This window comes from Passer domesticus, chromosome 21 (assembly GCF_036417665.1).
Source record: "Passer domesticus isolate bPasDom1 chromosome 21, bPasDom1.hap1, whole genome shotgun sequence".
Lineage (NCBI taxonomy): Eukaryota > Metazoa > Chordata > Aves > Passeriformes > Passeridae > Passer > Passer domesticus.
In genome coordinates this window covers 389,420-416,073 of record NC_087494.1, presented here as the reverse complement: position 1 = coordinate 416,073, position 26,654 = coordinate 389,420, and the positions used below count along the sequence as shown (strand labels likewise).

Genomic DNA, 26,654 nt, shown 5'->3' with positions numbered 1-26,654 from the left:
CGATGCCGCCCTCCCGCGCTCTTTTTCGCTCGGCGTGAGGGCGAGCGGTGCGAATTGGGGCCGCGGCGCATGCGCAGAGCGCGCGTACGGCGGCCGAGCGGGGCCGTGCCGCCCTCGCCTTTTGTGCGGCGGGAGCGCAGGTGGGTCGTGAGGGGAGCGGGGCCGCGGCCGCGCCCCGGGGCTCCCCCGGCACCGCCGCCTCCCTTCGCGGCCCTCGCCGCGTCTCTGGGGGCTGCGGGGCTGCTGGGGGCCGGGGGAAGCGGGGCAGGGCGGGCGGAGGGCCGGGGGCTGTGGCCGGGCACGGCGCCCTCCGTGCTGCAGCCCCGTCACGGTGACAGCTCCTGGAACCCCTGGGAACGCTGCTGAAATGTCTCCTTGTCCCCCTTCCCTGCCGCGTTTTCCCCATTAGATAAAACACCGGCCGTGCCTTTGGCCGGGCATCTTTGATGCAGAGCGTTTGTCCCGGGGTAGAACAAGCTCGGGTTCTGCTGGGCCTTGGAAGGTTTTGTACCAAAACGGGCTGTGCCTCTGTCAGCAGCGGGACACAAAGGTTATAAAACTGTTAGAGGGTTCTGTACCAAAGGAGCTGTGCCTCTGACAGCAGCAGGACCAGGCCACCAGAAGGTTCTGTACCAAAGGAGCTGTGCCCCCAGGTGCATCCAGGCCAGCCCAGCAGCATGGGCTCCAAGCAGATCGCCCAGGAGACGTTTGATGATGCAGTGCAGGAGAACATCACCGAGTTCGAGATGGAGCCCGAGGAGGCTGTGAGAGAAGCTGTGCAGCAGTTTGAGGCCCAAGGTACCGTGTGCTTTGCAGGCTGGGATTTTGGAAGTGCCAGGGTTTAAAGGAGTGCTGGGATTTTGGAAGTGCCAGGGTTTAAAGGAGTGCTGGGATTTTGGAAGTGCCAGGGTTTAAAGGAAGGCTGCAGGCAAAGATGGGTCGTGCAGCGTTGGGAAGGAGCCTTTGTGAAGTGGAACAGAGACACCGTTAATGCTGACCTGGTTTTGTGGATTAATTATGACTGCAAAACTGCTTAGAGCGAAGCTGGAGGGCAAAATTTGGTCAGTGAAATTAAATTCCTCCTTTTCCCCCCCTCAATTGACACCTAGCTTTGTTCCAGGCAGAAGTCAGAATTGAACATTTCAGCATCTTCCCAAGTTCATCTTTGTTCTCTGTGGTTACCTTGGCAGCTTTTCCCTAGAAGTGGAACTAACACTGTTTATTTGACTCTGGTTATCCTGGAACCAATATTAAACTTGGTTTTATTTCCCCTTTTAGGTGTGGACCTGAGCAATATTGTGAAAGCTGTGCGACCTCCTGCCTCTGAGAATGGGCAGAGGCAAAAGCATCAAATCCTGCTGGTAGGGGCACAAACTGCTGCTCTCTCTCTCAGGGTTAAGTAATAATAATAATAATAATACTAGGCCAACTTCTGCCTCTGCCCCATTTCTCTGGGAGCTCTTCAGGCAGTTATTCCCATTTCTTGTGCAAGTGTAAAACATTCCAGGAGCTCCTTGCACGTTTCAGGGAAGGCTCTGTGTGGGTGAGGTGGGGTCAGGGCAGGACAGGAGGGAACGGCCTCAAGGTGTGCCAGGGGAGGCTCAGCTGGGACCTCAGGAGGGATTTCCTCGCGGGGAGGGTGGTCAGGGAGGTTTGGGGTCGCCGTCCCTGGGGGTGTCCCGCGAGTGACAGGGTGTGGCTCTGGGCTGGGGACAAGGTGGGGTCAGTCCCACTTGCCCCAGGCTGCTCCAAGCTCTGGCCAAGGACGCTTGCAGAGCTGGAATGAGCTGGTTGACCCAGTCCAGCTGGCACTGGTGCCCAGTGGAGCTGTGGCAGAGGGAGCCCGTGTCCCCCCAGGGGTTGTGTGCACAAACCCAAACTCCATGAACGCCACAACCGCCGCTCCCATCACCCCAAACCGATTTTGAACCCCACAACAAGCCCCTTGCCGTTCCTCCTGCACGCCCCAGGTGCAGAACTAACCCTCGGTGTGTCCCTCAGAGCCTGGAGTGCCTGGGCAGGGCCGTGGCAGAGCAGGACGTGGCGCAGCTGCCCCAGCAGCTGGCGGCCTTGGCGGCGCAGTGCAAGGAGCAGTTCGCCTTCCGCCACCTGGCCGGCCGGAGCGGCGCCTACCCCGCCGTGCTCTCCGCCTGCCGGCTGGCTGCAGCAGACAGGGATGTGCTGCTGCAGGCCCTCTCCGCGCTGGGCGCCCTGCTGGAGGGGCAGCCGGAGCTGCTGGACGCCGCGGGGCGGGAGCTGCTGCTGCGCAGCCTGCGGGAGCGGCGCGGGGACGCCGAGCTGGCGCTGGCCGCGGTGCGCTGCGTGCGCCACGCCTGCCTCAAGCACGAGCACAACAGGCAGGCCTTCGTCAGGGCCGGCGTCCTCCCTCTCCTCACCGGGGCCATCAGCCAGCACGGCAGCAGTGCCGAGCTGGTCAGGATGGCAGCCTCGGCCCTCAGGGTCATGACGTTCGACGATGACATCCGTGTGCCCTTCGGCCACGCGCACGACCACGCCAAGATGATTGTGCTGGAGAACGATGGGCTGAGAGTCCTCATTGAGGCTGCAAAAGGTAAAATGAGCCCTGGGGATGCTGATCCTGGTGGGGAAGCACCTGGGATCTGTTCTCATTGTCTCAGGAATCACTTGTGGTCTCTTCTCAGGAATCACTCGTGATTTCTTCTCATTGTCTCAGGAATCTCTTGTGGTTTCTTCTCGGGAATCGTTTGTGATTTCTTCCCCCATTGTCTGTTTTTTTCTCCCATTGTCATAACTTGAAGCTCCTCAGAGGCGACTCAAGAATTTGTCACTCAAATGGGGTTTCATTCTGTCCGTGAAATGTGCCCTGAGCGAGCCAGGAAGTGCCGCCGTGGTGCTGCTGCTAACTGTGGAGCAGGCAGCTGGTCAGAGCAGTCTTTCACTGTTTTTAGGAAGTATTTTACAGGTTCAGGGCCCTGGCTAGGAACAGAGTGAGCAAGTGTCATCTCCCCTGTTTTAATACATGAAATGAAATGTTTCCTGTGTAATTAATCCAAGTAAACCCCGTTAATTGTGCAGGAATGACTGCGTCCCTCCTCTCTCCTCCGCAGCCTTCAGGGATAACTCGGGGGTTCTCAGCGAGCTCTGTGCCACCCTCTCTCGCCTCTCAGTCAGGAATGAGTTCTGCCAGGAAATCGTGGACCTTGGGGGCTTGAATTTCATGGTGACTCTGCTGGCTGACTGCATGGAGCACCCGGTGAGCACTGGGGGTGTTTGGGGATGGGCTGGGGAGCATCTCATCCTCAGCAGGGAGGCTGGTGTTAATTAAGGAGCCTTAGCCTGTGCAATAATTTGGGTGCAATCAGGGTTGAAGCCCCTCTGATCCCTATTTACAGAATTAAATTAGTTTTTAAAATTTTTAAATGTAAAATTTGTGAGCTTCTTGCTCAGAGTTATCCCTGCATCCTCCAGCCTCCACCAGCAGAACTCTGCCTGCTCCCAGAAGAGCTGAATGGTTGGTTTTCCACCAAAAAGAGATTTTGAACAAAGCATTTAGATGCTCAAGTCCCAGAGGGCGATGTGTGATTTTTTAAGCCTCGCTGATGGTCTGGCAGAGGTTTCCAAGGTGCCTTGTGAGGCGAGGATGTGACTGAGGGTAGAGTTTTTGTAGATGATAATTGCCTCAGCCGTTTTCATGGCATGGGGGATGTCCTGCTTTGCTTTCTGAGCTCTCCAGCTCTCTGTGCTGCTTTTTGCCCTGCTGTTTCCCCCGGGCAGGACGTGGTGAAGCAGGTGCTCAGCGCCATCCGCGCCGTGGCCGGCAACGACGACGTCAAGGACGCCATCGTGGATGCCGGGGCCACCGACCTCATCGTGCTGGCCATCAGCCAGCACCTGGGCAACCCTCAGGTACCCCCAGGGCTGGGAGCTCCCTCTGGGATGGGCACGGAGCTCAGCTGGAGCTGCAGGATGTGTGTGTGCAGCTGGCGGTGGATGAGCCGCGAGCGCTCGGCTGCACTGTCCAGTGTTGGTGTGCATTTAGGGGTTTTCCACCTTGTATTGGCTTATTTTTCTTATTCCTGAACCAGATGGATGGTGGGGGTGGTGTTTTATACCTCTGGTGTGCAAAACACAGAGTTATGAAGGTTGGGAATGTCTCTAAGATCATCATTCCAGCCCTCCCCTGAGCAGCAGGACGCCGCAGCGGGAGAAACTTCAAAACAATAAAAACACCTCCAAAACTGCCATAGCAGGAAAGAAGCCCCACTTTGGGGTTTTCTTTGGCTGCGAGGCAGCCTTGCAGGCAGTGAGCGTGCTGCCCTGTGTGTTGCAGATCTGTGAGCAGGGCTGTGCTGCCCTGTGCATGCTGGCCCTGCGCAAGCCCGAGAACTGCAGCGTCATCGTGGAGGGCGGCGGGGCCCTGGCAGCCCTGCAGGCCATGAAGGCTCACCCCCGAGAGGTGGCTGTGCAGGTGAGAACGTCCCTCACGGCGCCTGCAGGGCTGGTCGTTTGTTTTCTTGGGGATTTTTCTTCCCTTCTACTCATCCAATTCTGACAGGTTGGGAAGGCGGCCACTCAGTGCTGCCCCCCTACATCTGTCACCCCCGTGACCCCATGGCTCCCTGCAGACCCCCGTGACCCCATGGCTTCCTTACAAACACCAGTGATCCCCTACCAACCCCAGTGACCCCATGGCTCCCTGCAGACCCCAGTGATTCCCTACCAACCCCAGTGACCCCATGGCTCCCTGCAGACCCCAGTGATTCCCTACCAACCCCAGTGACCCCAGTGATTCCCTACCAACCCCAGTGACCCCTTGGCTTTCCTGCCAACTCCAGTGACCCCGTGGCCCCCTGCAGACCCCTGTGACCCCATGGTTCCCTGCAAACCCCAGTGACCCTGTGGCTCCCTACCAACCCCAGTGATTCCCTACCAACTCCAGTGACCCCATGGTCCTCTGCAGACCCCCATGGTTCCCTGGAGGCCCCTGTGACCCTGTGGCTCCCTGCAGGCCCCCATGGCGACCCCCTGCAGACCCCCATGGTTCCCTGCAGACCCCCATGGCCTCCTGCAGCCCCCCATGACCCCCGCAGCCCCCCGTGCCCCCGCAGCCCCCCGTGACCCCCCCTGGCTGTCCCCAGAAGCAGGCGTGCATGCTGATGCGGAACCCGTGGCCCCTGCAGCCCCCCTGTGCCCCCCGTGCCCCTGTGCCCCCGTGACGCCCTGGCTGTCCCCAGAAGCAGGCGTGCATGCTGGTGCGGAACCCATGGCCCCCCGTGCCCCCCACAGCCCCCCGTGCCCCCCGTGCCCCCGTGACGCCCTGGCTGTCCCCAGAAGCAGGCGTGCATGCTGATCCGGAACCTGGTGGCGCGCCGGCGCGAGCTGTGCGGGCCCATCCTGGCGCTGGGGGCCGAGGTGCTGATCGCCGAGGCGCGCGCCGCGCACCGCGACTGCGACGACGTGGCCAGGGCTGCCCTCAGGGACCTGGGCTGCCGCGTGGAGCTGCGCGAGCTCTGGACGGGCCAGAAGGGCAGCCTGCCTCAGTGAGGAAGACTCCTTGCAGCCCGCAGGGAAGGGTCCGAGCCCCCGGAGGCTGTGGGGAGCGGCGTGGGTGGTTCTGCCCACGCCCGGCTGGAGCACCTGGAGCGAACTTGGAGGCAAACTTCCTGGCCTGGGAAGGCTGCAGGGAGCTTTTGTCTGGGGAGCTGCAGCTGAAACGGCTTTCTGCACTCACAGCCTGCAAACCAATCTGTGTAGTGATCGTTCCCTGGATCATCTCATGGCTGAGGATGGTCTGCTGCCCCTGGCAGGACAGGGCTGTTCTCACTGCGCTGCCCACATGTGGCTGCTGGGTCCCCTTTGTGCCCCTGTCAGGGCCTGGCTGAGGAGGAATCCCAGCATTTATCAGTGTGCTCTCTCTGTCCCACTGCCCTGTTCTTTTACTGCTGACCCCACTCTTGTGTCGCTGCTTTGTTTGGGAGTTTTCTGCCAGCGTAATGTTTTAAACAAAAAGAAAAAAAACACCAAAAAAAGGAAAAAAAAAAAAAAAAACAAGAAAAAAGAGCAAAGTAAGGATTTGGGATAATATCCAAAGGAACTGTTGGCATCCAGGAGGAAAGTTCATGTTCTCCCTCAGTGAGAGGGGCAGGGCAGCGGGGTGGGAATTCCAAAGTGCGGCCAGGCGCGCTGGTGCCCCCGGGAGTGCCAGCCTTTGTCACCTCTCAGCACTGCCCTGGCCCAGGAACGCTTTCATTGCGGTGGGCGGGCCAAGAGCTGCACGGACTGGGGCAGAACTGTGGGTTTGTTGGGTCTGGGGCACAGCCGGCCCCAGCGGGGCTCTGCAGTCTCAGCTGAAGGCTTTCCTGGCAGCCCTGCTCCGGCGCTGAGCCTGGCTGTGTGAGTGGATGTTTCTAATGTGATACTCTGTAGAAATGGTGACCTTATAAAACAAACCTTGCAGGGCCGGCTGGCTCTTTGTGGAGCTTTGTTTTTGTGGCAGGAGAAGCGAGGGAGATGCCGAGTGCCGGGTTTGAGTGGAGCCTGGGGCAGAGCTGGTTGGCGCTGCTGGCTGCCAGCACATCGCAAAGGTCGCTGCGTTCCTCAGAGCTCCCTCCCCCTGCAGGGCTTCGGGCACGGCCCTGGCCCTGCCCGAGCCCCGAAGTGGGCAAGAGCCGGGGAAATGCAGAATGATGCGAGCTGGGGGCAGCGGGTTGGTGCAGCCTGTGCCTCCCCAGCTTTGCCTTCCCGGTGGGACCGGGGAGGGGAAAAGCCCCAAAGGCGGGGGGGGACCAAACCGGGGGTCCTGCGGGATTTAATTCCCTCCCCAGGGCTGGGGCAGAGTCAAACCCGCGGGATTCCATTTCCCTCCTTTCACCGCTCCCACCGCCAGTGCCGGGTGCGAGCCCCGCGGGGACCGGCCCGAGCCCCGGCCCGACCGGGGCCGTGCTGCGCGGCGGAGCCGCCCGGGCGCTCCGGGCTGCGATCCCCGCTGTCAACGGCGGCATCTCCGCGCCCCGCACCGCTGCTGCGGGGCGGAACCGGGCGGGATGGCCGCTGCTCGGGCCGGGCACGAGCCGGGGCTCCTGGCGTTCGGGATCCCCGGTGGTGCCGTTCGGGATCCCGGTGCCGCTCGCGGTCCCGGTGGTGCCGTTCGGGGTCCCGGTGCCGTTCGCGGTCCCGGCGGTGCCGTTCGGTGCCGTTCCCAGTCCCGGGCAGTCCCCCCGGGCCCGGCCGCTCCCGCCCCCGCACCGAGCGCTCCCCGCCCGCCCGTGCCGCTACCGGCGCCCCGCCTCTTGCCGCACCTCCCCCTCACCCGATTGGCCGGCCCCTCTGTCAATCCTCACCGCACAGCCAATCCCCGCGCGGGGCTCTGCCCCCGCCGCGCCGATTGGCCGCGCCCCCGGGCGGGCCCCGCCCGCCGCGGCGCAGCGGGGGCGGCCTGGCGGCGGCGGACGCGGCCGGGGCGGACGCGCAGCGGAGCCGGTGAGTGCGGCACCGGCCGGGCCGGCCCCGCCGCGGCACCGCCCGGGGCCCCAGCGCCGCCGCCCGCCTCCCGGGGCCCGGCCGGCCGCGCGGCTCCGGGTGACATTGCCGCGGCCTCCCGCGGGGTCACCCCGGGCCCGCGGGGCTCCGGCGCGGCCGCCTCGGTGCGCGCGGGACAGCGGGGCCGGGCGGAGTGCGGGGGAGCGGCTGCGTTCGCTCGGGGCTGCGGCACCGCGCGGGAGGGATCCGTGAGGGCTGAGCGGGGCTCCGGGAGGGATCCGTGAGGGACCCGGGAGGGCTGCGCTCCCTCCGGCATCGCCTCCCCCTGCCCCTTTTCCCCCCTGCCCCTTTTCCCCCCCTGCCCCTTTTCCCCCTGCCCCTTTTCCCCCTGCCCCTTTTCCCCCTCTGCCCCTTTTCCCCCCTGCCCCTTTTCCCCCCTGCCCCTTTTCCCCCCTGCCCCTTTTCCCCCTCTGCCCCTTTTCCCCCTCTGCCCCTTTTCCCCCCTGCCCCTTTTCCCCCTGCCCCTTTTCCCCCCTGCCCCTTTTCCCCCCTGCCCCTTTTCCCCCCTGCCCCTTTTCCCCCCTGCCCCTTTTCCCCCCCTGCCCCTTTTCCCCCCCTGCCCCTTTTCCCCCCCTGCCCCTTTTCCCCTCTGCCCCTTTTCCCCCCTGCCCCCTTTCCCCCCTGTTCCATTTCCCTGCCTTCCTTGCTCCTTTCCCCTGCTTTCCTCCTGGTTCCTTTTCCCTTTCCCTGCTCCCTTTTCCCTGCTTTCCCCCGCTGCTCTCCCTATTTCCCTGCCTGTTTTCCCTGCCTTTCCAGCCCCTGCTTTCCCTCTTTCCCACGCTTTCCCAGCCCAAACTTGCCCTGCTGCCGCCTTGCCAGCCCCTCGCTGTGCCCTGCCACCTTCCCAGCGTGTCCCAGTGTCCCTCTCTGTGCCCTGCCACCTTCCCAGCCTGTCCCAGTGTCACTTCTGTGCCCTGCCACCCTCCCTGTGTGTCCCAGTGTCCCTTTTCCTGCCCTGCCACCCTCCCTGTGTGTCCCAGTGTCCCTCTCTGTGCCCTGCCACCCTCCCTGTGTCTCCCAGTGTCACTTTTGTGCCCTGCCACCTCCCGGGGCTCGGTCCCTGCTCCGGCCGGGGCTGGGCACGGCCCTGCGTGTCCGCGGCTTTCCCATTTGCTGTGCCTTTAGGGATTTCCCCTTTTTTTCTGGATTTTTCCCCCTTTTTTTCTGTGTCTTTAGGGATTTTTTCCCCCTTTTTTGTGCGTCTTCAGGGATTTTTTCACATTTTTTTTGGTGCGTCTTGATGGATTTTCCCCCCCTTTTTTCCTTGTCTTTAGGGATTTCCCCCCCTTTTTTCTGTGTTTTTGTGGATTTTCCCCCCTTTTTTGTGCGTCTTTAGGGACTTTTTTTCACTTTTTTGGTGCGTCTCGATGGATTTTTTCCCCCTTTCTTCCTTGTCTTTATGGATTTTTCCCTCTTTTTTCTGTCTCTTTATGGATCTTTCCCCCATTTTTTGTATATTGATGTATTTTTTCCCCTTTTTTCTGCATCTTTATGGATTGTTTTCCTTTTTTTGTGTTGGTGGTGTTTTCCCCCTTTTTTCTGTGTCCTTATGGATTTTCCCCCATTTTTTCTGCCCCTTTTTGGATTCCCCCCATTTTTCCTGCCCCTTTTTGGATTCCCCCCATTTTTCCTGCCCCTTTTTTGATTCCCCCCATTTTTCCTGCCCCTGTTTGGATTCCCCCCATTTTTCCTGCCCCTTTTTGGATTTCCCCCATTTTTCCTGCCCCTGTTTGGATTTCCCCGTTTCCCTGGGTGCTGGAGGTGTTTCCCCCCGAGCTTTCCCCGCGTTCCTGGGCTGTTTCCACCCGTCCCGGGGTTTGAGCAGCTCCGGGCAGGAGCAGAGTTTTCCTAAACCTGCGGGAGGAGCGGCTGCGGGGCCGGGCCGGGCCCAGCGGGGGCTGCAGCAGCTCCAAACAGCCGGGCCGGGCCCACCACAGGGCCCTGCGTGCCCCTCAGTTCTCAAGTTCCTCTTATTTTATTGCATTTTATTGTATTTTTAATTATTTTTTTATTTTATTTTATTAAACTTTATTTTTTTACTTTATTTTTTTACTTTATTTTTTTACTTTATTTTTTTACTTTATTTTTTACTTTATTTTTTTACTTTGTTTTTTACTTTATTTTTTACTTTTTTTAAACTTTATTTTTTACTTTTTTTTTACTTTACTTTGATTTTTACTTTATTTTTTTACTTTATTTTTTTACTTTATTTTTTACTTTATTTTTTACTTTATTTTTTACTTTTTTTAAACTTTATTTTTTACTTTTTTTTTACTTTATTTTTTTACTTTACTTTTTTATTTTATTTTTTTATTTTAATTTTAATTTTATTTTTATTTAATTTATTTTTATCTTATTCTTTAATTCTTTATTTATTTTATTTAGTGTTTTTATCTTTATTTTCCCACATGATTGCTTGGGACCTGAGCAAAGAGGGGCTGGGGTTGGATTTCAGCAGGAATCCTCTGACAAGGGAGTGTGGCAACCCAAATAATTCAATTTTGGATTTTCTTTTCTTTTCTTTTCTTTTATTTATTCTATTCTATTTTATTTTATATTTTCCCACATGATTGCTTGGGGTCTGAGCAAAGAGGACCCGGGCTTGGATTTCAGCAGAATCCTCTGGCCAGGGAATGTGCCAACCCCAGGAGCTTCATTTTGGATTTAATTGCGTTTTTAAATGGAATTTCGTTTTCTGTTGTTGCTCCCTCCCTCCCTGCCCTGCCCAGGTGGTTTTGCTGCGGCAGGTTTGGCCTCAGGAGGTTGCACAGAGCCCTGGGCTGGGATGGGTTTGGGACAGCTCAGACAGGTTTGCTGCCAGAAAATAAAAATTAAAAATAAAAATAAAAATAAAGCACCCTCAGGAGCCAGGAGCAGTTTTGGAGTCACTTTGCTGCTGCTTGGAGGGACATTTATTCCGATTTTTTCCTTTTTTTTTTACATGAATCAAAAATGTCACTTTTTTGTGAGTGAATTTTCTTTATTTCTTATGAATAACAGCAATTCTTCACTCTGCACTGGCAGGAAAAAGCACCCCCAGGAGCCAGGAGTTCTTTTTAAAATTGATTCTGATTTTTCCTTTTTTCACTTTAGAACGTGAATCCAAAATTCACTTTTTTTTTTAGTGAATCTGTTTATGTATTTGTTATAAATAGATTCAGTTGTGCTGGCCGGGCCCTGCAGGAGCTCCTGGGGAATCCCTGGGCAGGAATCCCTGGGCAGGAATCCCTGGGCAGGCCGGGTGGGAGGGGTGCAGGGCAGAGAGCCCCGGGCTCTGCGGGGCTGCTGCCCCTGGGAGCTGGAAATGCACTTTTGTTTTGCTGCTTCGCACTCAGAGATGAAGCGCTGGAAGACCTGATTTCCCAGAAAAGAATCTATTGAAATTTTCAATTTTCCAGAAAATAATCTATTGAAATTTTGATTTTCCAGAAAACAATCTATTGAAATTTTGATTTCCCAGAAAAGAATCTATTGAAATTTTCAATTTTCCCAGAAAATAATTCAATTTAAATTTAATTTTTTTTCCCAGAAAATAATCCAATTTAAGTTTCAATTTTCCAGAAAATAATTCAATTCATTTTTTTTTCCCAGAAAATAACCAAAATTAAATTTTTCACAGAAAATAACCAAATTGAAATTTCAATTTTCCCCAGAAAACAAGCAAATGAGATTTCCTTTTTTCCCAGGCAATACCCCATTCCCTGGGCTCGGCAGGGGTGATGGTGAATGCCAGCCCTGAGCTCTGGGCAGGGCTCCAGGCAGGGATGGATTTCCTTGGCACACGTGGGGCTCCTCAATTCTCCTTTTCTTTTAGTTTTGGGTTTGTTTTGTTTTTCAGAGGCGATTTCAGCTGCTTTGCCCTCACTCTTTCTGTGCTGAAGAACTTCCTGGCAGTTTGTGTGAGCTGAGGGCTGCTGAAATCCCAAATAATTCAAATTTCACCCCCCTCTGCTGCCATTTCTCCCTTTGGGGACCTCCTGCAGGCTTTGAGAAATTCATTTTTAATTTTTTAAATTGTTTATTTTTAATTTTTATTTGTTTATTTGCTGCAGATTTCTGTGCTGGGGTGGGGACACAGAAATTAGTTTCTTTTCTGGAAAAAATTAAATTTAAATTTGATGATTTTCTGGAAAAACATGATTTAATAATATTTTTTTCACTGTTTCTTTAGGATATTTCTTTGGGGAAAAAAAAAACCCAAAAACCCCCAACTTTTTGGAGCTTGGGGAGGGGTTGGGGGTGGTTTTTTTTCCTGGAAAAAGAAGTTTTTGTTGTTGGCTGCCGCAGGAGCGGTGCCCTGGCTGAGATAAAGCTCTGCAGATAAGGAAGGGGCTCCTCGGTGGGGCTGGGAGCAGAGCTGGGGACCTTGCCCGGGCCCTGCTGCTCCCAGGGAAAAATGGGAATAGTCTGATAATGGGAGTAATGGGAATAATCAGAATAATCTGAATAATCTGAATAATTGCACTGTGTGACATTGCCAGGGCCCTGCTGCTGCTCCCAAATCCCTTGGAAAAATGGGAATAACCAGAATAATCAGAATAATGGGAATAACCAGAATAATGGGAATAACCAGAATAATCAGAATAATGGGAATAATGGGAATAATCAGAATAATGGGAATAATCAGAGTAATGAGAATAATCTGAATAATCTGAATAATTGTTCTGTGTGACATTGCCAGGGCCCTGCTGCTGCTCCCAGGGAAAAATGGGAATAACCAGAATAATCAGAATAATGGGAATAACCAGAACAATCTGAATAATGGGAATAACCAGAATAATGGGAATAACCAGAATAATGGGAATAACCAGAATAATCTGAATAATGGGAATAACCAGAATAATGGGAATAACCAGAATAACCAGAATAATGGGAATAACCAGAATAACCAGAATAATGGGAATAACCAGAATAATGGGAATAACCAGAATAATGGGAATAACCAGAATAATCTGAATAATGGGAATAACCAGAATAATGGGAATAACCAGAAAAACCAGAACAATGGGAATAACCAGAACAATGGGAATAACCAGAACAATGGGAATAACCAGAATAATCTGAATAATGGGAATAACCAGAATAATGGGAATAACCAGAATAACCAGAATAATGGGAATAACCAGAATAATGGGAATAACCAGAATAATGGGAATAACCAGACCCATCGCTCTGTGTTTGTGGAGATAATCCCAGCCTTAGTGACACCATTTCATTTGGCAATTTTCCTTCCAGGCCTGTCTTTCTCAATGGTTTTTTTTAGCAGAAAGTTGCGTTTTGCATTCCTGAGCCCTGCGGCTCCATTTCTATTTCTGGGGGTTATTTTTGGCAGGATAAATCTGATATTGTGACCTCCATTCCTTGACTGCAGGGCAGGGGTAATTCTGCACCTGTGGTTTCCTTCACCTTTCACCCAAAAAAAGGGAATTTTGCAACTTCTCCAGGCCTGGCAGATAAGGGGGAGTGAGAAGGGGAGGCAGTGACTGCAGGTCGTTGGGAATAATCAGAATTGATTGGAAACAATTAGAAATAATTAATAATAATTAGAAATAATTAATAATGACGACGGATGGTCTCTGCTGCCGGTGCCTGTGGGGTTTCTGTTGGCTTGGGGTGGGTGAGGGAGCTTTCCCAGCAGTGCTGTTCAGGTTGTGGGGTGGTGTATCCCATTAAATCCCCCCTGAGGTCCCAAAACACCCTCAGGGCTTGGGAATCCCTGGGTTTGGGGTTCCCCAAATTTCCCAGAGTTTTGGGAAGCCAGGAGGAGCTTTGGGGGGACAACAAAACCGAGGGAGGCAATTCCCAGGGGCCTGGAGGGGCAGGGAAGGGGAAAGGGGAACGTGGAGTTGGGAAACTGGGCAGGAATTCTGGCTGTGGGGAGGGATTTGGGGATGAAGGAATTTTGGGGGCAGGGGAATTTTGGGGGTGAGGGAATTCCCAGAGGAGCCGTGGCCGCCCCATCCCTGAAGTGCCCAAGGCTGGGCTGGAGCAGCTCGAGGATGAGATGATCCTGAAAGTCCTCCCTAAAAGCATCATTAATTCTGGGATAATGAACTGGGAAGGAATTCTGGCTGTGGGGAGGAGTTTTGGTGGGAATGGAATTCCCAGAGGAATCCCAAGGCCAGGGCAGGGCAGCTCGAGGTGGTGGAAGTGTGGGGTGGGATGAGATGATCCTAAAAGCCCTCCCCGACCCAAAGCATCGTTAATTCTGGGCTAATTGAAGTTCTCCAGGTGTGCTTTCCCCACTTTGGAGCGAGGATGGGGCTCCTTCATCCCGAACTGGTCAGGCAGGGCTGAGCTTTGTGTTTGCAGTCTGCTGCCAGGCCTGGGGAATGAGGCCTGCTGTTGGTTTGTGAGGGGAGGAGCAGGCCAGCACGTCTGAGAGGTGCTGGCAGGCATGGAGCACCGAGACTGTCAAAAAAAGGGGAAAAGAGGCTGGAAATGGTTTTTGATCCCCACGTAAGCGAAATGTTGTGCCCAAGGTTCCACGGGCAGCAGGGGAAGTGCTGGGGGCAAGAAGTGCCTGAACTCAGGAATTCTCATTTCCTAATCAAACACCCCTTGGAGGGTTTAACCTTCCACACTGGGGCTGTTGGAGCAGCTCAGTGGCTCAGAAAAGTGAATTTTGTCCTTGCAGAGCCCCTCTGTCAGCAGCTCCAGGGTTTTCACAGCAGCAGTTCCAGCCCTGGAGATTCCAGGCTGGAAAAGCTGCAGCATAAAAGGCAGAACTATCAGAAAGTCAGAGCTAAAAAAGAGAATTATTCCATTTAAATAGAATAGTTCCTTCATCCACGCTCTGCGGCCGAGGTCAGGCTGACCTTTCCTCCTGCAGGTCGGGTTTGGGGCATCTCAGAGCAGGAGAAACCTGTGCAAACCCCCTGGGAGGAAAGGCAGTCCTGGGAGGGAGCAGATCCACCCAGAGCGGCCTTGGTGGCACGTGTGAGGCACCGGATCCCTCTCTTCCCAAAATAACCTCCCCTCGCTCCTGCCAGCCCTGCGGACTCATTCCTGGCACTATTTTTTCCCCTTTTTCCAGAGGGTTTTAAATTTCCACCTCCCTTCTCCAGTGTTGTTGTTCAGCAGTCCCAGGGAGACACCAAAATGCTCTCTGGGAGAGAGCAGGATCTGCTCCTTTTCCCTGGAATTATGGATATTTTAAATTTCCACCTCCCTTCTCCAGTGTTGTTGTTCAGCAGTCCCAAGGAGACACCAAAATTCACACTGAGAGGGGGCAGGATCTGCTCCTTTTCCCTGGAATTATGGATCTTTTGGTGTTTTATTGCAGCTGAGTTCTTTGTGGGGTGAGAAGGGTTGACAGGAGTGGCTCAGTTTTTATCTGGCACCCCCTAAAAATCCATTTCCACCTTGGAGGAAGGGAAAGGATCCTGGAAATGCCCTTTTCCAGGGAACTGGGAGAGGGATTTCCTGCTGAAAGTGGCCCTGGGGGTGGGTCACTCCCCCTGCCCGTGCTGTATCACCAGGATATTTCCCATTTTTGACATTTTCCCTTTGGTTTTTGGGTTGCGTTTAGGAGCTGGAGCTCTCCTGGCCCCGGGCAAGTGTGACTGGTATGGGTAATGGTGTGAGAGAAGGTGCAGTGGAATTCCAGAGGGATGTGGAGCCCGTCCCAGCCCGCATTCCTGCCGAGGTGAGAGCAGGGGCTGGGCCAGAGGGACAGGACCCGGGCATGGCTTGGGAATGGGACTTGGTGGGCATTTGGGGAAGGAATTGCTGGCTGGGCTGGAGTTCCCTGAGCAGGATCCCTGGGAGTGCCCAGGGCCAGCTTGGGGCAGCCTGGGCTGCTGGGAGATCCCCTGCCCGTGGAATGGGATGAATTTTCAGCTCCTTCCACCCCAAACCAGGCTGGGTTTGAGCTCTGGACTCCCCAAAGCTGCAGTTTGTGCAGTCCAGGGGGTGCGGGGATCCAGAGCTTCCCATCCCCTTGGGAAGGGCTTGGGCATTGCCAGGGGCACACAGGGCAATTTCCAGTGACACACAGGGCAGTTCCCAGTGACACACAGGACAGTTCCCAGTGGCAGTTCCCAGTGACACACAGGGCTATTCCCAGTGACAGGACAATTCCCAGTGGCAGTTCCCAGTGACAGGACCATTCCCAGTGACAGACAGGACAGTTCCCAGTGGCAGGACAATTCCCAGTGGCAGTTCCCAGTGGCACACAGGGCACATCCCAGTGGCACACAGGACCATTCCCAGTGGCACACAGGGCAGATCCCAGTGGCAGTTCCCAGTGACAGTTCCCAGTGGCACACAGGGCAGTTCCCAGTGGCACACAGGGCAATTCCCAGTGACAGACAGGACAGTTCCCAGTGGCAGGACAATTCCCAGTGGCAGTTCCCAGTGACAGATCCCAGTGGCACACAGGGCAGTTCCCAGTGGCAGTCCCCAGTGACAGTTTCCAGTGACACACAGGGCAATTCCCAGTGACACACAGGGCAATTCCCAGTGACAGGACAATTCCCAGTGGCACACAGGACAGATCCCAGTGGCAGTTCCCAGTGACAGTTCCCAGTGACAGGACCATTCCCAGTGGCACACAGGGCAGATCCCAGTGACAGGACAATTCCCAGTGGCACACAGGGCAGATCCCAGTGGCAGTTCCCAGTGACAGTTCCCAGTGGCACACAGGGCAGTTCCCAGTGGCACACAGGACCATTCCCAGTGACAGACAGGGCAGTTCCCAGTGACAGTTCCCAGTGGCACACAGGACCATTCCCAGTGGCACACAGGGCATTCCCAGTGACAGACAGGACAGTTCCCAGTGGCACACAGGGCACATCCCAGTGGCAGTTCCCAGTGACAGTTCCCAGTGGCACACAGGCACACAGGACCATTCCCAATGACACACAGGACCATTCCCAGTGGCACACAGGGCATTCCCAGTGGCAGTTCCCAGTGGCAGTCCCACTCCCAGCCCAGGCTGAGGTGGCAGACTGCTCCAGCAGCACCCCTCCAGGCTTTCCCTGCTCCTGGGCTGCTTGGAGCCCCAGGAAGAGGGAGGTGCCTCCCAGCCTTGCTGGGTTTTAACCCAAATCTGGGGCTGAAGTTCACTTTGCACGGCTGGGGAGGGGGAATTGAGCTGATCCAGGAGTTTTGGGTCATAAACATTAACTTTGGGGTTGGGAAACACAAGGAAAATGTTAACTTCTCTCCTCCACCTAGTGTCAAAAGTTCACACATCAAGCCTGGGCTTGTTCTCACTCCACAGCCTCCACGGGGTTACATTTTGTGGCTTTTTTGTTGTTGTTGTTGCTCTCTGTGGGAGAAAAATCCTGATTTTATAAATACGAGCTGTGGCAGGAATTCCAGCAGCAAAATCCCTCTCATTCCACCCATCAGAGGGGGAAAACTGCCTGGATTTACCCTCAGGAGCTTGGGAATGGTGTGGGAATAGGGCTTGGGTGCTTCTTTTCCAGAAACTTCCCTTCTGCCCATGCCTAAAAATCGTGGGGAGGGAGAAGAAAGGGAAATATCGGGGAGAAAACAACACATGCAAGAGGAATGCTTGGAATTTTGCCTCACAGTCCAACCAGCAATTCACTGTGCTGGAAACTCAGTGAAACATTTTGACCCAAATCCTGGCCCCGGGGGGAATGCTGCAGAAAAGGTGAAATATTATTCCTTGTGGCATTGATTTATTTTTTTTTCTCCTCTGTCCAATGCCTTTGCCCCAGGATAACCAGGAGAAGAAGAAGGTGCTGAACTCCCTGATGTCTGGGGCTCTGGCTGGGGCTGTGGCTAAAACTGCAGTGGCTCCTCTGGACAGGACAAAAATCATGTTCCAAGGTGGGTCCCCTGGGCTTTTTTCCCAGTTTGTTTTTAACTTTGAACCCTTTGTGCTCATCCAGCTCATTCCCCTGGACATGTGGAGGCTCTGGGGAGGGGAGTTGGGCTGTGGGGGTTCCCTGCTGAGGGCTGGGTGCCCAGATTGTGCCCAAAATGGGAGGCAGCAGGCCCTGGAGCTGCTGCATGCCTGGATTTGTGTGCTCTGGCACCCCTGATTGTCACAGAAAATGACATTCCTCTGAGTGGAACAGAGAATTTCCCTGTGTTTAGCAGGATTTGGGGATTTTGGGATCTGTTGCAGTGCAATTCCTCCAATTATCCCAAGGGGAACAGCACAGGCCTTTAATTCAGTGGACATTTGGGAAAGCCAAGAATTTTAATCCTGGTGACGTCCCAGATTAACTGAGTGGGGCTCAGCCTAATCCCTGGCTGACATTTAATTCAGAATTGATTTCTGCTCACATGATTTTCATTCTGGGCACAGCAAGGAGCTCTGCAATGGCTGGGATGTGGGTCAGGGGGCTGGGATTGCCCCTGGCACCTGAATTTTTGGGTTTCCCCCCCAAATCACACAGCCAGGATCATTTTACGGTGGAAACATCAGGGGCAGGGATGAGAGGGAAGGCACAGAGCTGGGCTGAGCCAGGGGATCACCTGGAATTTGGGCAGGCCACATTCCTACAAATCCCTGTGTGCTTCAGCCCATCCCAGGGGCTGGAGAGGATGGCATTCAAATCTTCCAATGGGAGCAATTTCTAGGGATCTGGGGGGCTTTTTTAGGTTCTTGCTGCCCTAAGGGGTTTTGTTCCCTGTGTGTGAGGAAGGAAAATATCTTTGGGTCATCAAAGTGATGCCTTGAGTTAGGAATGGGGCTTGGGATGGTGGAAAGTGTCCATGGCAGAGGGGTGGATGAGCTTCCCCAGCCCAAACCATCCCAACAACTCAATCATTTTATTATTTGGAATATTTTTTTAAAGGAACAAAACCCCCTTGATAACCATCACTGTTCATCGAGGTAGTTTTTATTCCTTAAAAAAAAAGAAAAATTCCAAATAAAAGCATTGAATTGCACAGAGGAGCAGCAGTGGGGAGAAATGGATTTGCATGGAATTGTTGGATGCACTCGAGAGGCTCCCAGAGCCTCTGACGAGCGAGGCAGGAGCTGCTGCAGCCCCTTAATTGGAGCCACATTCATTAAAGCTCTCCAGGCAGGGTTTTCCCTTCCTTTGGCAGAGCTGCCAGACAAATCCTGCCTCCCAAAGCCTGCCTCGTGCCTTCCACGGATAAGGAGGTGCTGTCACTTCGGATGGATGCAAGGGAAAGGAGAGAACAAACAAAAACAAAAATGAGGGCGCTGATTGGAGTTTGGGATGGAGCTGCTCTTGCGTGGAGCTGCTCTGCCCTCGCTGGGTGCTGGAATTAGCCCGGGGTCTGGCCGTGGAACTGCTCTGACAAACAAGTGAGCAGTGCACCTTGATGTTTCTCTTTCATTAATTGTTTTTATTTATTCATTTATTCTGCACAAACTGCATTTTCCTAACAGGCAGCTGGGGGAAAAAATGGAATTTTGTGCTAAATTATGGGAGCATTTATGAGACAAAGAATCTCTATTTCCTCTTGCATTCATTCTTTTCCTTCTGTTTTTATCCCTTTAGCCAAAAGACCTGTTTATTTATCCCTTATTTAGGGATTCATGGATCAATATTTATTTCCATGCCTCGCAAGCCCTGATCTTCTTTTTTTTTGTTGTTGTTTTTATTTTTAGTGTCTTCAAAAAGATTTTCTGCCAAGGTAAGGTGATGTCTGTCTGCTGTTGATCTGAAATGTTTAATTAATTTTTGTTTTGTTGCTGTTTTACTTTTTTGGGGATTTATTAGCAGCTGTCCATGAAAACATGGAGGGAAAGACTGGGAATAGTGTTTTTAATTACAGGATTAATTAGGACAGTGATTGCTGGGGGGATTCAAACTCCAGGTTGTACCTGTGATGTGACAACAGATGTGACATCACCAGGGCTTTGGCTCTTGGGACCTCTTTTAGTGGCTTTGGGACCTTTCCTGGTGATTTGGGGACCTTTTTTGTGTTTATAGGATTTTTTTTTGTTTATAGAACCTTTTCTTGTGCTTGTGGGACCTTTTCTAGTGATTTGGGATGTTTCGTAGTGATTTTGGGACCATTCTTTGTGATTTTGGGACCTTTCCTGATGATCTTGGGACCATTTCTAGTGCTCATTCCCTTCCCCAACCACACAGGAGTTGTTCCAGCATTTACAGGGAATTAAATCTGGGATCTGATCTCTCTCCTGGCTTCCTGAGTGCATTTTCCCTGTGCATTCCAACTTTTCCATGCGTGGTGTGTGTGATCCTAATGTTCCTGCCTGGCCCCAGAGAGAGGAATTTGGGTTTGGGAAGGGGTTTTGTGCAGATTGTGCCTTCCCAGAGGGAGGAATTTGGGTTTGGGAAGGGGTTTTGTGCAAATTGTGCCTTCCCTGAGAGGGAAAACGAGGCAGGCTGGGATCTAAAAATCCTTCCTTGCTCTTGCATGGAGCTTCACTCTGCCCTCGCTGGATTCTGGGATCCGGCCATGGAAATGCTCTGAAAAACAAGTGCACAGTGCAATTTTGATATTGTCCTTTAATTAATTTCTGTTTATTTACCCATTTATTCCACACAAACTGCGTTTTAAAGCGCGTGGGTGTGCCAGGGTGGCCATGACAGCTCTGTGGGCAGGGGACTGGGGGGGTTTGTCTGTGGGCTCGGCTCCCTGCCCTGGTTCCTGCTTTCCCTGCCCCTCGGCCTGCTCCCCATGGATGATTTATCCCCTCAGCCTGCTCCCCATGGGTGGAACCCACTGTGGGTGGTTTGTCCCCTCAGGAAGCGTACAAGCTGATCTATCACACCTACCTCAACGAGGGCTTCTGGAGCCTCTGGAGAGGGAACTCGGCCACCATGGTGCGGGTGATCCCCTACGCCGCCATCCAGTTCTGCGCCCACGAGGAGTACAAGCAGATCCTGGGCAACTACTACGGATTCCAGGGAAAGTAAGAGGCTGCGGGGCTCGGGGTCCTGCTGGGCTCCTGAGGAGCTCCAACGTGGAAGCTGTGAGGGGGAAACTCTGAGGTGGAGGTTCCAAGATGGAAGCTCTGGGGAGGAAACTCCAAGAGGAGAGCTCTGAGAAGCTCCAAGGGAAAAGCTGTGAGGGGAAGCTCTGAAGGGGAAGCTGTGAGGGGAAATTCTGAGGGGGAAGCTGTGAGGGGAAGCTCCAAGATGGAAGCTCTGAGGGGGAAGCTGTGAGGTGGAGGTTCTGAGGGGAAAGCTGTGAGGAGAAGCTCTGAGGAGGAAACTCCAAGATGGAACCTCTGAGGGGAAAGCTCTGAGGAGAAGCTGTGATGGGGAAGCTCCAAGGTGAGGGAGAGCTCTGGGGAGGAAGCTTTGAGATGGAAGCTCTGAGGGAAACGCTGTGAGGGGAAGCTCCAAGGGGAAAGCTGTGAGGGGAAATTTTGAGGTGGAAGCTCTGAAGGGGAAGTTCCAAGGTGGAAGTTCTGAGGGGAAGCTTTGAGGTGGAAGCTCTGAAGGGAACCTGTGGGGGAAGCTCTGAGGGGGAAGTTCCGAGAGGATGCTCTGAGGGGAAGCTGTGAGGTGGAGCCTTTGAGGGAGAGGCTCCGAGGGAAGGAAACTGTGAGGGGAGAGCTCCAAGGGGAGGCTCCGAGAGAGAAGCTGTGAGGGGATGCTCCAAGGTGGAACCTTTGAGGAGGAAGCTCCGAGGCAGAGGAAGCTGAGGGGATGCTCCAAGGTGGAACCTTTGAGGAGGAAGCTCCGAGGCAGAGGAAGCTGAGGGGATGCTCCAGCCGAGCCCTGAGCCTCCTCTCCCCACGGATTTCGCTGTGGGATGGCTGGGAATGCCCAGCAGGCCGAGCAGTGCCGTTCCCACAGCCAGGTGGGATTTGCAGCTGCAGGTGACGTTTGGTCTCTTCCCTCACCCCTCTCCAGGGCACTGACACCTTTCCCTCGCTTCATCGCCGGCTCCCTGGCTGGCACCACGGCTGCCATGCTCACCTACCCCCTGGACATGGTCCGTGCCCGCATGGCTGTCACGCCCAAGGAGATGTAAGTGCCTCATACACAACTTTCTGGGTTTTTTAAAAGGTCACGTGGTTCTATTGCTGTTTTTTGGGTCATTCCTTGCTGGGAGGCTTTGGTGGGATAAAGCCCCGGGGTCTGAGCAGTGATTCAGTGTCCAGGGGCGTGGATGTGGGAGGAGATGGATACTGGAGACCAGTTCAGGAGGCCAGCTGCATCCAGGAAAGCCCAAGAGAGCTGAAACCCCCTCTGAGCTGCCTGATGAGCTCGGAGCCAAATTAATTACTAATGAATCCATCAGGGAGCCCTGCTGGGAGCCCCCCAGCCGCTGACCAGCGCAGGTCTGCTCTCCCCGTGTCCCCACGGCAGGTACAGCAGCATTGTCCACGTCTTCATCCGGATATCCCGCGAGGAGGGGCTGAAAACCTTGTACAGGGGCTTCACACCCACCATCCTGGGCGTCATCCCCTACGCCGGCCTCAGCTTCTTCACCTATGAGACGCTGAAGAAGGTGCATGCAGGTAAATGCAGGAAGTCCAGAGGGTTTGGGGTGCTGGAGTTGGGGTGGAGGGCTCTGTGCAGCTCCGGGCTGTGGACGAGGAAAGCTGCAGGAAGGCTGGGCCTGAATTGTGGAGGAAAAAAGGGAATTTCCAGGTGGAGAGGGACTTGGTTGTGCTCTAAGTTGGGAGCAAAACCTGGGGAGTTGTACCTGAGACTGTCAGTAAATGTGACATCACTCGGGATTTTGTTTTGTGGGACCTTTTCTAGTGATTTTGGGGCCCTTTCTAATGGTTTGTTTGGGAGCTCAACCTGGGGAGCAAAAGCTTGGGAACAAAACCTCGGGAGAGCAACTTGGGAGCAAAATTTGGGGAGCAAAACCTTGGGAGCTCAACCTGGGGAACAGAACCTTGGGAGCAAACTTTGGGAGCTCAACCTGGGGAACTCAACCTGGGGAGCAGAACTTGGGGAGCTCAATCTGGGGAACAAAACCTTGGGAACAAAACTTTGGGAGCTCAGCCTGGGGAACAAAACCTTGGGAACAAAACTTTGGGAGCTCAGCCTGGGGAACAAAACCTTGGGAACAAAACTTTGGGAGCTCAGCCTGGGGAACAGAACCTCGGGAGAGCAGCTTGCGGGAAAACAAGACGCGGGTAGCGAAAGCTCCCGAGCGCAGCGTCAGGAAGGAGCTCTGCATCCCTCCACGCTGTGCCCGGGCTGTGGGTGCATTCCAAGGACCCGTGTCCCCCCAGAGCACAGCGGGAAGGCGCAGCCCTCGCCCCCGGAGCGGCTGCTGTTCGGGGCGTGCGCCGGCCTCATCGGCCAGTCGGCCTCGTACCCGCTGGACGTGGTGCGGCGCCGCATGCAGACGGCCGGCGTGCTGGGCCACAGCTACAGCTCCATCCTGCTCACCATGCAGGACATCGTCAGGGAGGAGGGACTCGTCAGGGGCTTGTACAAAGGGCTCAGCATGAACTGGGTGAAAGGCCCCATCGCCGTGGGGATCAGCTTCACCACTTTCGACCTGACGCAGATCCTGCTCCGCAAGCTGCAGCACGGCCCCGGCCTCGAGAGGTAGTGGCTTTGTGTGCAAAGAGCAGCTCCTTCTTCCTGGCCTCCCACGTGCTCCTGCAGCTGGGAACTCGCCCGTTTGTTGGGTTTTTTTTTTTTCCTGTTGTTCCCGGATTGGTTTTTTTCCTCCTTTTTAATTTGGAAGCCTAACTGTTCCCTAAGTGAAAAATTCCCAATCGTGCAGAGCTGAGTCCTCAGAGCAGCTGCTGCCTCAGCCTTGTGACGGACTCTGCCCCCAGGAGTGGAGCCTCCCCACCCCACCTGTGCTGCTCCTGGCTCCTCCCCTGGCTCTCCGTGGGCAGATGGAAGAGGGGGCTTGGAGCTGTTGGGAATGACGCCCTGGATCTGGGAAGGGGCAGTTCTGTAGCTCCCTGCATTCTGCCAAGTGCAATATCCCAGTGTAGTCTGTAGGGAATTCCAGATTCCCCTGGGCTGTGAAGGCAGGACACTACACTTGTTCCGAAAGCTGAATGTTTCCTCTGGCTGGGAATGCTGCCCCTTTTCCGTGGATTTCCTTGCTTTTGGGTGGAGCTGCATCAATGTCCCTCGTTTGTGGTGTCCCTCTGAGATTACCAAAGACTGGAGGCAGCAGAGGAGGGGAGTTCTGAGCCCTTTCATGAAGGAGTTTTCCTCTGTGTGCTGTCGGCGTCGCCGAGCAAGGGCTGTGCCTGGATTCCCAAACTGATCCACTCCAGCTGCATCCGTGCTTCCCTTGTGCTGCCTGCCCTGGAGAGGCAGCGTTTTCCAGGGCTGCAGGCGCCGAGGGAGGAGCTGTTCCACCCTCCCAAACCCCTCGTTTCATTCAGTGTTACCTCTGCTCTGTGCGCCGTGGCAGAACAAACCCTGCTGCAGCCCAGAGCGGCTGTCCCTGGGAGCTGAGCTGGGCGTCCTGGCTGTCCCCTCTGGTACCTGCTGTGTAGGTCCTGTCACTCTGTTCACTGACTCACCCCTCTGCTGTTGAGCCCTAAAATCCCCCTTGGAACTGAGCCCTTGTGGGCACCACAGCGCTGACCCTGCAGTGCCAGTCACTTCCAGCTGGGATTCCACAGCCAGCGCTCGAGGGTCTCTGTGTTCCCCTTTCCAATCAGTTTTCAGGGAAATGGAGATTTTTTTGGTGGGTGATCCATCCCTTCTGTTAATTCAGAAGTCAGAGCAGACTTCAGACTCCTCTGATGATAGATTACACGAACCAAGGTGGAAAAAATCCCTTTCCAGAGAGTCCATAATGTAAGAAAAACCCCAAGATTTACCTTCAAACCTGTCCTTTCCTGGTTGTTCTGTGCTTTAGCTGTTGTGGCTGGAGGGGATGAGTGGGAATGGAAGGAATTGCACAAGGGGGCAGGAGCAGCCTTCTCCTTTCTTTTTTGTCTTTGCACTTCTTCGGAGCACCAAGCTGCTCCTGATGCCAAATATTTCCTTAGGAATCAGGGCATGTGGCAGTGGCACTGCAGTGTTGGCACAAGATTGTCCCCAGCACCGGCCTGGGGCAGCCTGGAGCTGGGATTAACCTCAGCAGTTCTGCCCCGAGCCCAGCAGGGACACATTCCCTGCTTTACCTGGGAACTGAAGACCCTGGGGTGTGGGGAGGTGGTGGCCACGGATTCTGTGTCGTTTTTTGGGCTGTGGAAATGTCCCAGCTCTGCTTTCCCCTCGCTCAGCCCCCATTCTTTTCTCCAATGGAGAAGCCACTTACCCTGCTCTAGTCCTGGTCCAGAGGGAGGAATTCCCAGCACTGTCCCTTCCTGTCCCCTCCCAGCTGGGAAAAGCAGGAATTCCAGGAGCCTGGGGGTGCTGACAAGTTTTTCTTTTAATTAGCAGCTGCACCTGATTTAAATTCAGAATTTCAGCCAATTTCCCCACAAGTTTTGCAGGCTGGGTGTTCGTCCAGGGGCAGATCCTTGGGTTCAGCCTCTGATGGTTTTGGTGCTTTTGTTTCTCAGAGTGTGTTGCTGCTTTGGGTTGGTTTAAAAAGCTTTTTTTTTTTTCTCTTCCCTTTTTTTTGAATGTAGAAAAGGGGAAACAGAGTGTTCCCTTCCCTTCTCTTCTTCCCTGCATGGATTCACACACGTTCCAGATTTTTTCTGAGGTGTGCTGGCCAGAAGAGCTCTGAGAAAGGAAACAACTCAAAAGAGGAGTTTTTCCCTTTTTGTTTTTTCCTTTTTTTCCTTCCTGCAATTCCCTAATTTTTCATTTTATCCAATTGAATTCCCCACTCCTCTTTCTCACAGATCCTTAAAGCATCACCACCAAATTTGTGCTTTTTGTTTTCCTTTTCCTCTCCCTCCTCCTGCTTCTCCCTGCACCTTGAGCCCCGCACTGGCACTTCGAGAAAACCAGGTCCAAAAAAACCGCACCCAAAACGTCAAAATTGCAGCTTTTTAGCATTTTCCAACAGCCCAAGCAGTGTTCCCTCACAGCCTGGATGCTGCAGGAACTTCAGGCACCAGGGGAAGGTTCTGGGGAACTTTCCTGAGCTCCTTGGCTGGTTTGGCATCTTCACTTTGTACCTTCTAGGGGCTGATTTCCCCCTTTTATTCTCCTTTTTTTTTTCCCTTTTTCCCTCCTTCTTTTCCCTTTTTCCCCTTCCCCCCCTTTTCTTCCCCCCCTTTTCTTCCCCCCCTTTTCTTCCCCCCCTTTTCTTCCCCCCCTTTTCTTCCCCCCCCTTTTCTTCCCCCCCTTTTCTTTCCCCCCTTTTCTTTCCCCCCTTTTCTTTTTCCCCTTTTCTTTTCCCTGTTCTCCCCCCCCAGTTTTCCCCTTTTCCTCCCATTTTCCCCTTTTTCCTTTCCCCCACTTTTCCCTTTTTCCTTCCCCCTCTTCCTTTCCTCTTTACTTTTCTCCCTTTTCCCTCTCCCTTTTCCCTCTCCCTTTTCCCTTCCCCTTTTCCCTCTCCTTTTTCCCTCTTTCCCCCCTCCTTTCCCCCTTTTTCCCCACATTTTCCCCAAAATCACCACGAGCTGCAGGGTGTCCCAGCACCGGTCACTGCCCGTGTGGTCTATGCATCTCTTAATTAGCACAAACACTGTTAATTGCCTTCCCCGTGCCCTCTCCATCGATGTGTGCGTGTCGATTTTGACGGCTTTTCTTGGATCTGGATTCTATTTTATTGCAGTGAAGACACTTTGTTATATAATGTTTATATATTTGAAGATTTGTGCCAAGAGAGGATGTATATTTAATAAAAAACGTGATTGACTTGGGGGCTCTCCATGGCTTCTCTCTGCTTCCCAGGCCTGCAACGTTTGGGGGGTTTTGGGAGGATTTTGGGGGGATTTGGGGGGTTGTGAGGAGATTTTTGGGGATTTTTGAATAGCTTTTTGAGGGGGTTGTAAGGGTTTTTAGACGTTTTGAGGGTTTGTAAAGGGATTTTTGGGGGATTGTGAGAGGGTTTTGGGGGAAATTATGAAGGGTTTTTTAAGGGATTTTTGGGGCGTTATGAGGAGTTTTTTGAGGGTTTTTTTTAGGGGATTATGAGGGGTTTTTTCTAGGGGTTGTGAGGATTTTTGAGGGTTTTTTTGGTGGGGATTTATAGAAGTTTTTATGGTTTTTTTGAGGGTTGTGCCCCCTTGCCCACACAACTCTCCTGTCGTGCTTTGGGTCAGGGCTTTGCTGGGAATTTGGGGGGTCCCAGCGGAAGGGAAGCAGCTCTGGTTGTCGCTGTCCCCAGCCTGGTGGCAGCAGGTG

General features: G+C 53.8%; 2 protein-coding genes across 6 annotated transcripts; both read left to right on the top strand.

The window, feature by feature from the left end:
* The first annotated feature begins 24 nt into the window (after nucleotides 1-24).
* ARMC6 (armadillo repeat containing 6) lies at nucleotides 25-6,442 on the top strand. 4 transcript variants are annotated; one of them, XM_064396036.1, is made up of 8 exons: nucleotides 25-140; nucleotides 654-798; nucleotides 1,279-1,361; nucleotides 2,002-2,572; nucleotides 3,090-3,235; nucleotides 3,757-3,888; nucleotides 4,313-4,450; nucleotides 5,314-6,442. In XM_064396036.1, the coding sequence occupies exons 2-8, from the start codon at nucleotides 678-680 to the stop codon at nucleotides 5,524-5,526; spliced, it is 1,404 nt and encodes a 467-aa protein (XP_064252106.1). In that variant the 5' UTR covers nucleotides 25-140; nucleotides 654-677; the 3' UTR covers nucleotides 5,527-6,442. The 4 variants fall into 4 exon arrangements, with proteins under 4 accessions (XP_064252106.1, XP_064252104.1, XP_064252105.1 ...); XM_064396034.1 differs by having other exon boundaries at nucleotides 122-140; nucleotides 605-798; XM_064396035.1 differs by having other exon boundaries at nucleotides 122-140; nucleotides 602-798; nucleotides 5,317-6,442.
* Nucleotides 6,443-7,383: 941 nt separating this feature from the next.
* SLC25A42 (solute carrier family 25 member 42) lies at nucleotides 7,384-26,166 on the top strand. 2 transcript variants are annotated; one of them, XM_064396329.1, is made up of 8 exons: nucleotides 7,384-7,461; nucleotides 15,053-15,169; nucleotides 17,214-17,325; nucleotides 19,091-19,116; nucleotides 20,199-20,365; nucleotides 21,315-21,431; nucleotides 21,774-21,925; nucleotides 22,655-23,118. In XM_064396329.1, the coding sequence occupies exons 2-8, from the start codon at nucleotides 15,092-15,094 to the stop codon at nucleotides 22,978-22,980; spliced, it is 978 nt and encodes a 325-aa protein (XP_064252399.1). In that variant the 5' UTR covers nucleotides 7,384-7,461; nucleotides 15,053-15,091; the 3' UTR covers nucleotides 22,981-23,118. The 2 variants fall into 2 exon arrangements, with proteins under 2 accessions (XP_064252399.1, XP_064252400.1); XM_064396330.1 differs by lacking the exon at nucleotides 7,384-7,461 and having other exon boundaries at nucleotides 12,113-15,169; nucleotides 22,822-26,166.
* Nucleotides 26,167-26,654: the final 488 nt, after the last annotated feature.

What these genes read in the sequence shown, in the direction of transcription:
- ARMC6 (XM_064396036.1), top strand. Translation starts at nt 678, where the DNA reads ATGGGCTCCAAGCAGATCGCCCAGGAGACGTTTGATGATGCAGTGCAG. An exon ending in GCAGCAGTTTGAGGCCCAAG is followed by an intron (nt 799 to 1,278) that starts GTACCGTGTGCT and finishes TTCCCCTTTTAG; the next exon opens with GTGTGGACCTGAGCAATATT. An exon ending in CCTCATTGAGGCTGCAAAAG is followed by an intron (nt 2,573 to 3,089) that starts GTAAAATGAGCC and finishes TCTCCTCCGCAG; the next exon opens with CCTTCAGGGATAACTCGGGG.
- SLC25A42 (XM_064396329.1), top strand. Translation starts at nt 15,092, where the DNA reads ATGGGTAATGGTGTGAGAGAAGGTGCAGTGGAATTCCAGAGGGATGTG. An exon ending in GACAAAAATCATGTTCCAAG is followed by an intron (nt 17,326 to 19,090) that starts GTGGGTCCCCTG and finishes TTTTATTTTTAG; the next exon opens with TGTCTTCAAAAAGATTTTCT. An exon ending in CAAAAAGATTTTCTGCCAAG is followed by an intron (nt 19,117 to 20,198) that starts GTAAGGTGATGT and finishes TTGTCCCCTCAG; the next exon opens with GAAGCGTACAAGCTGATCTA.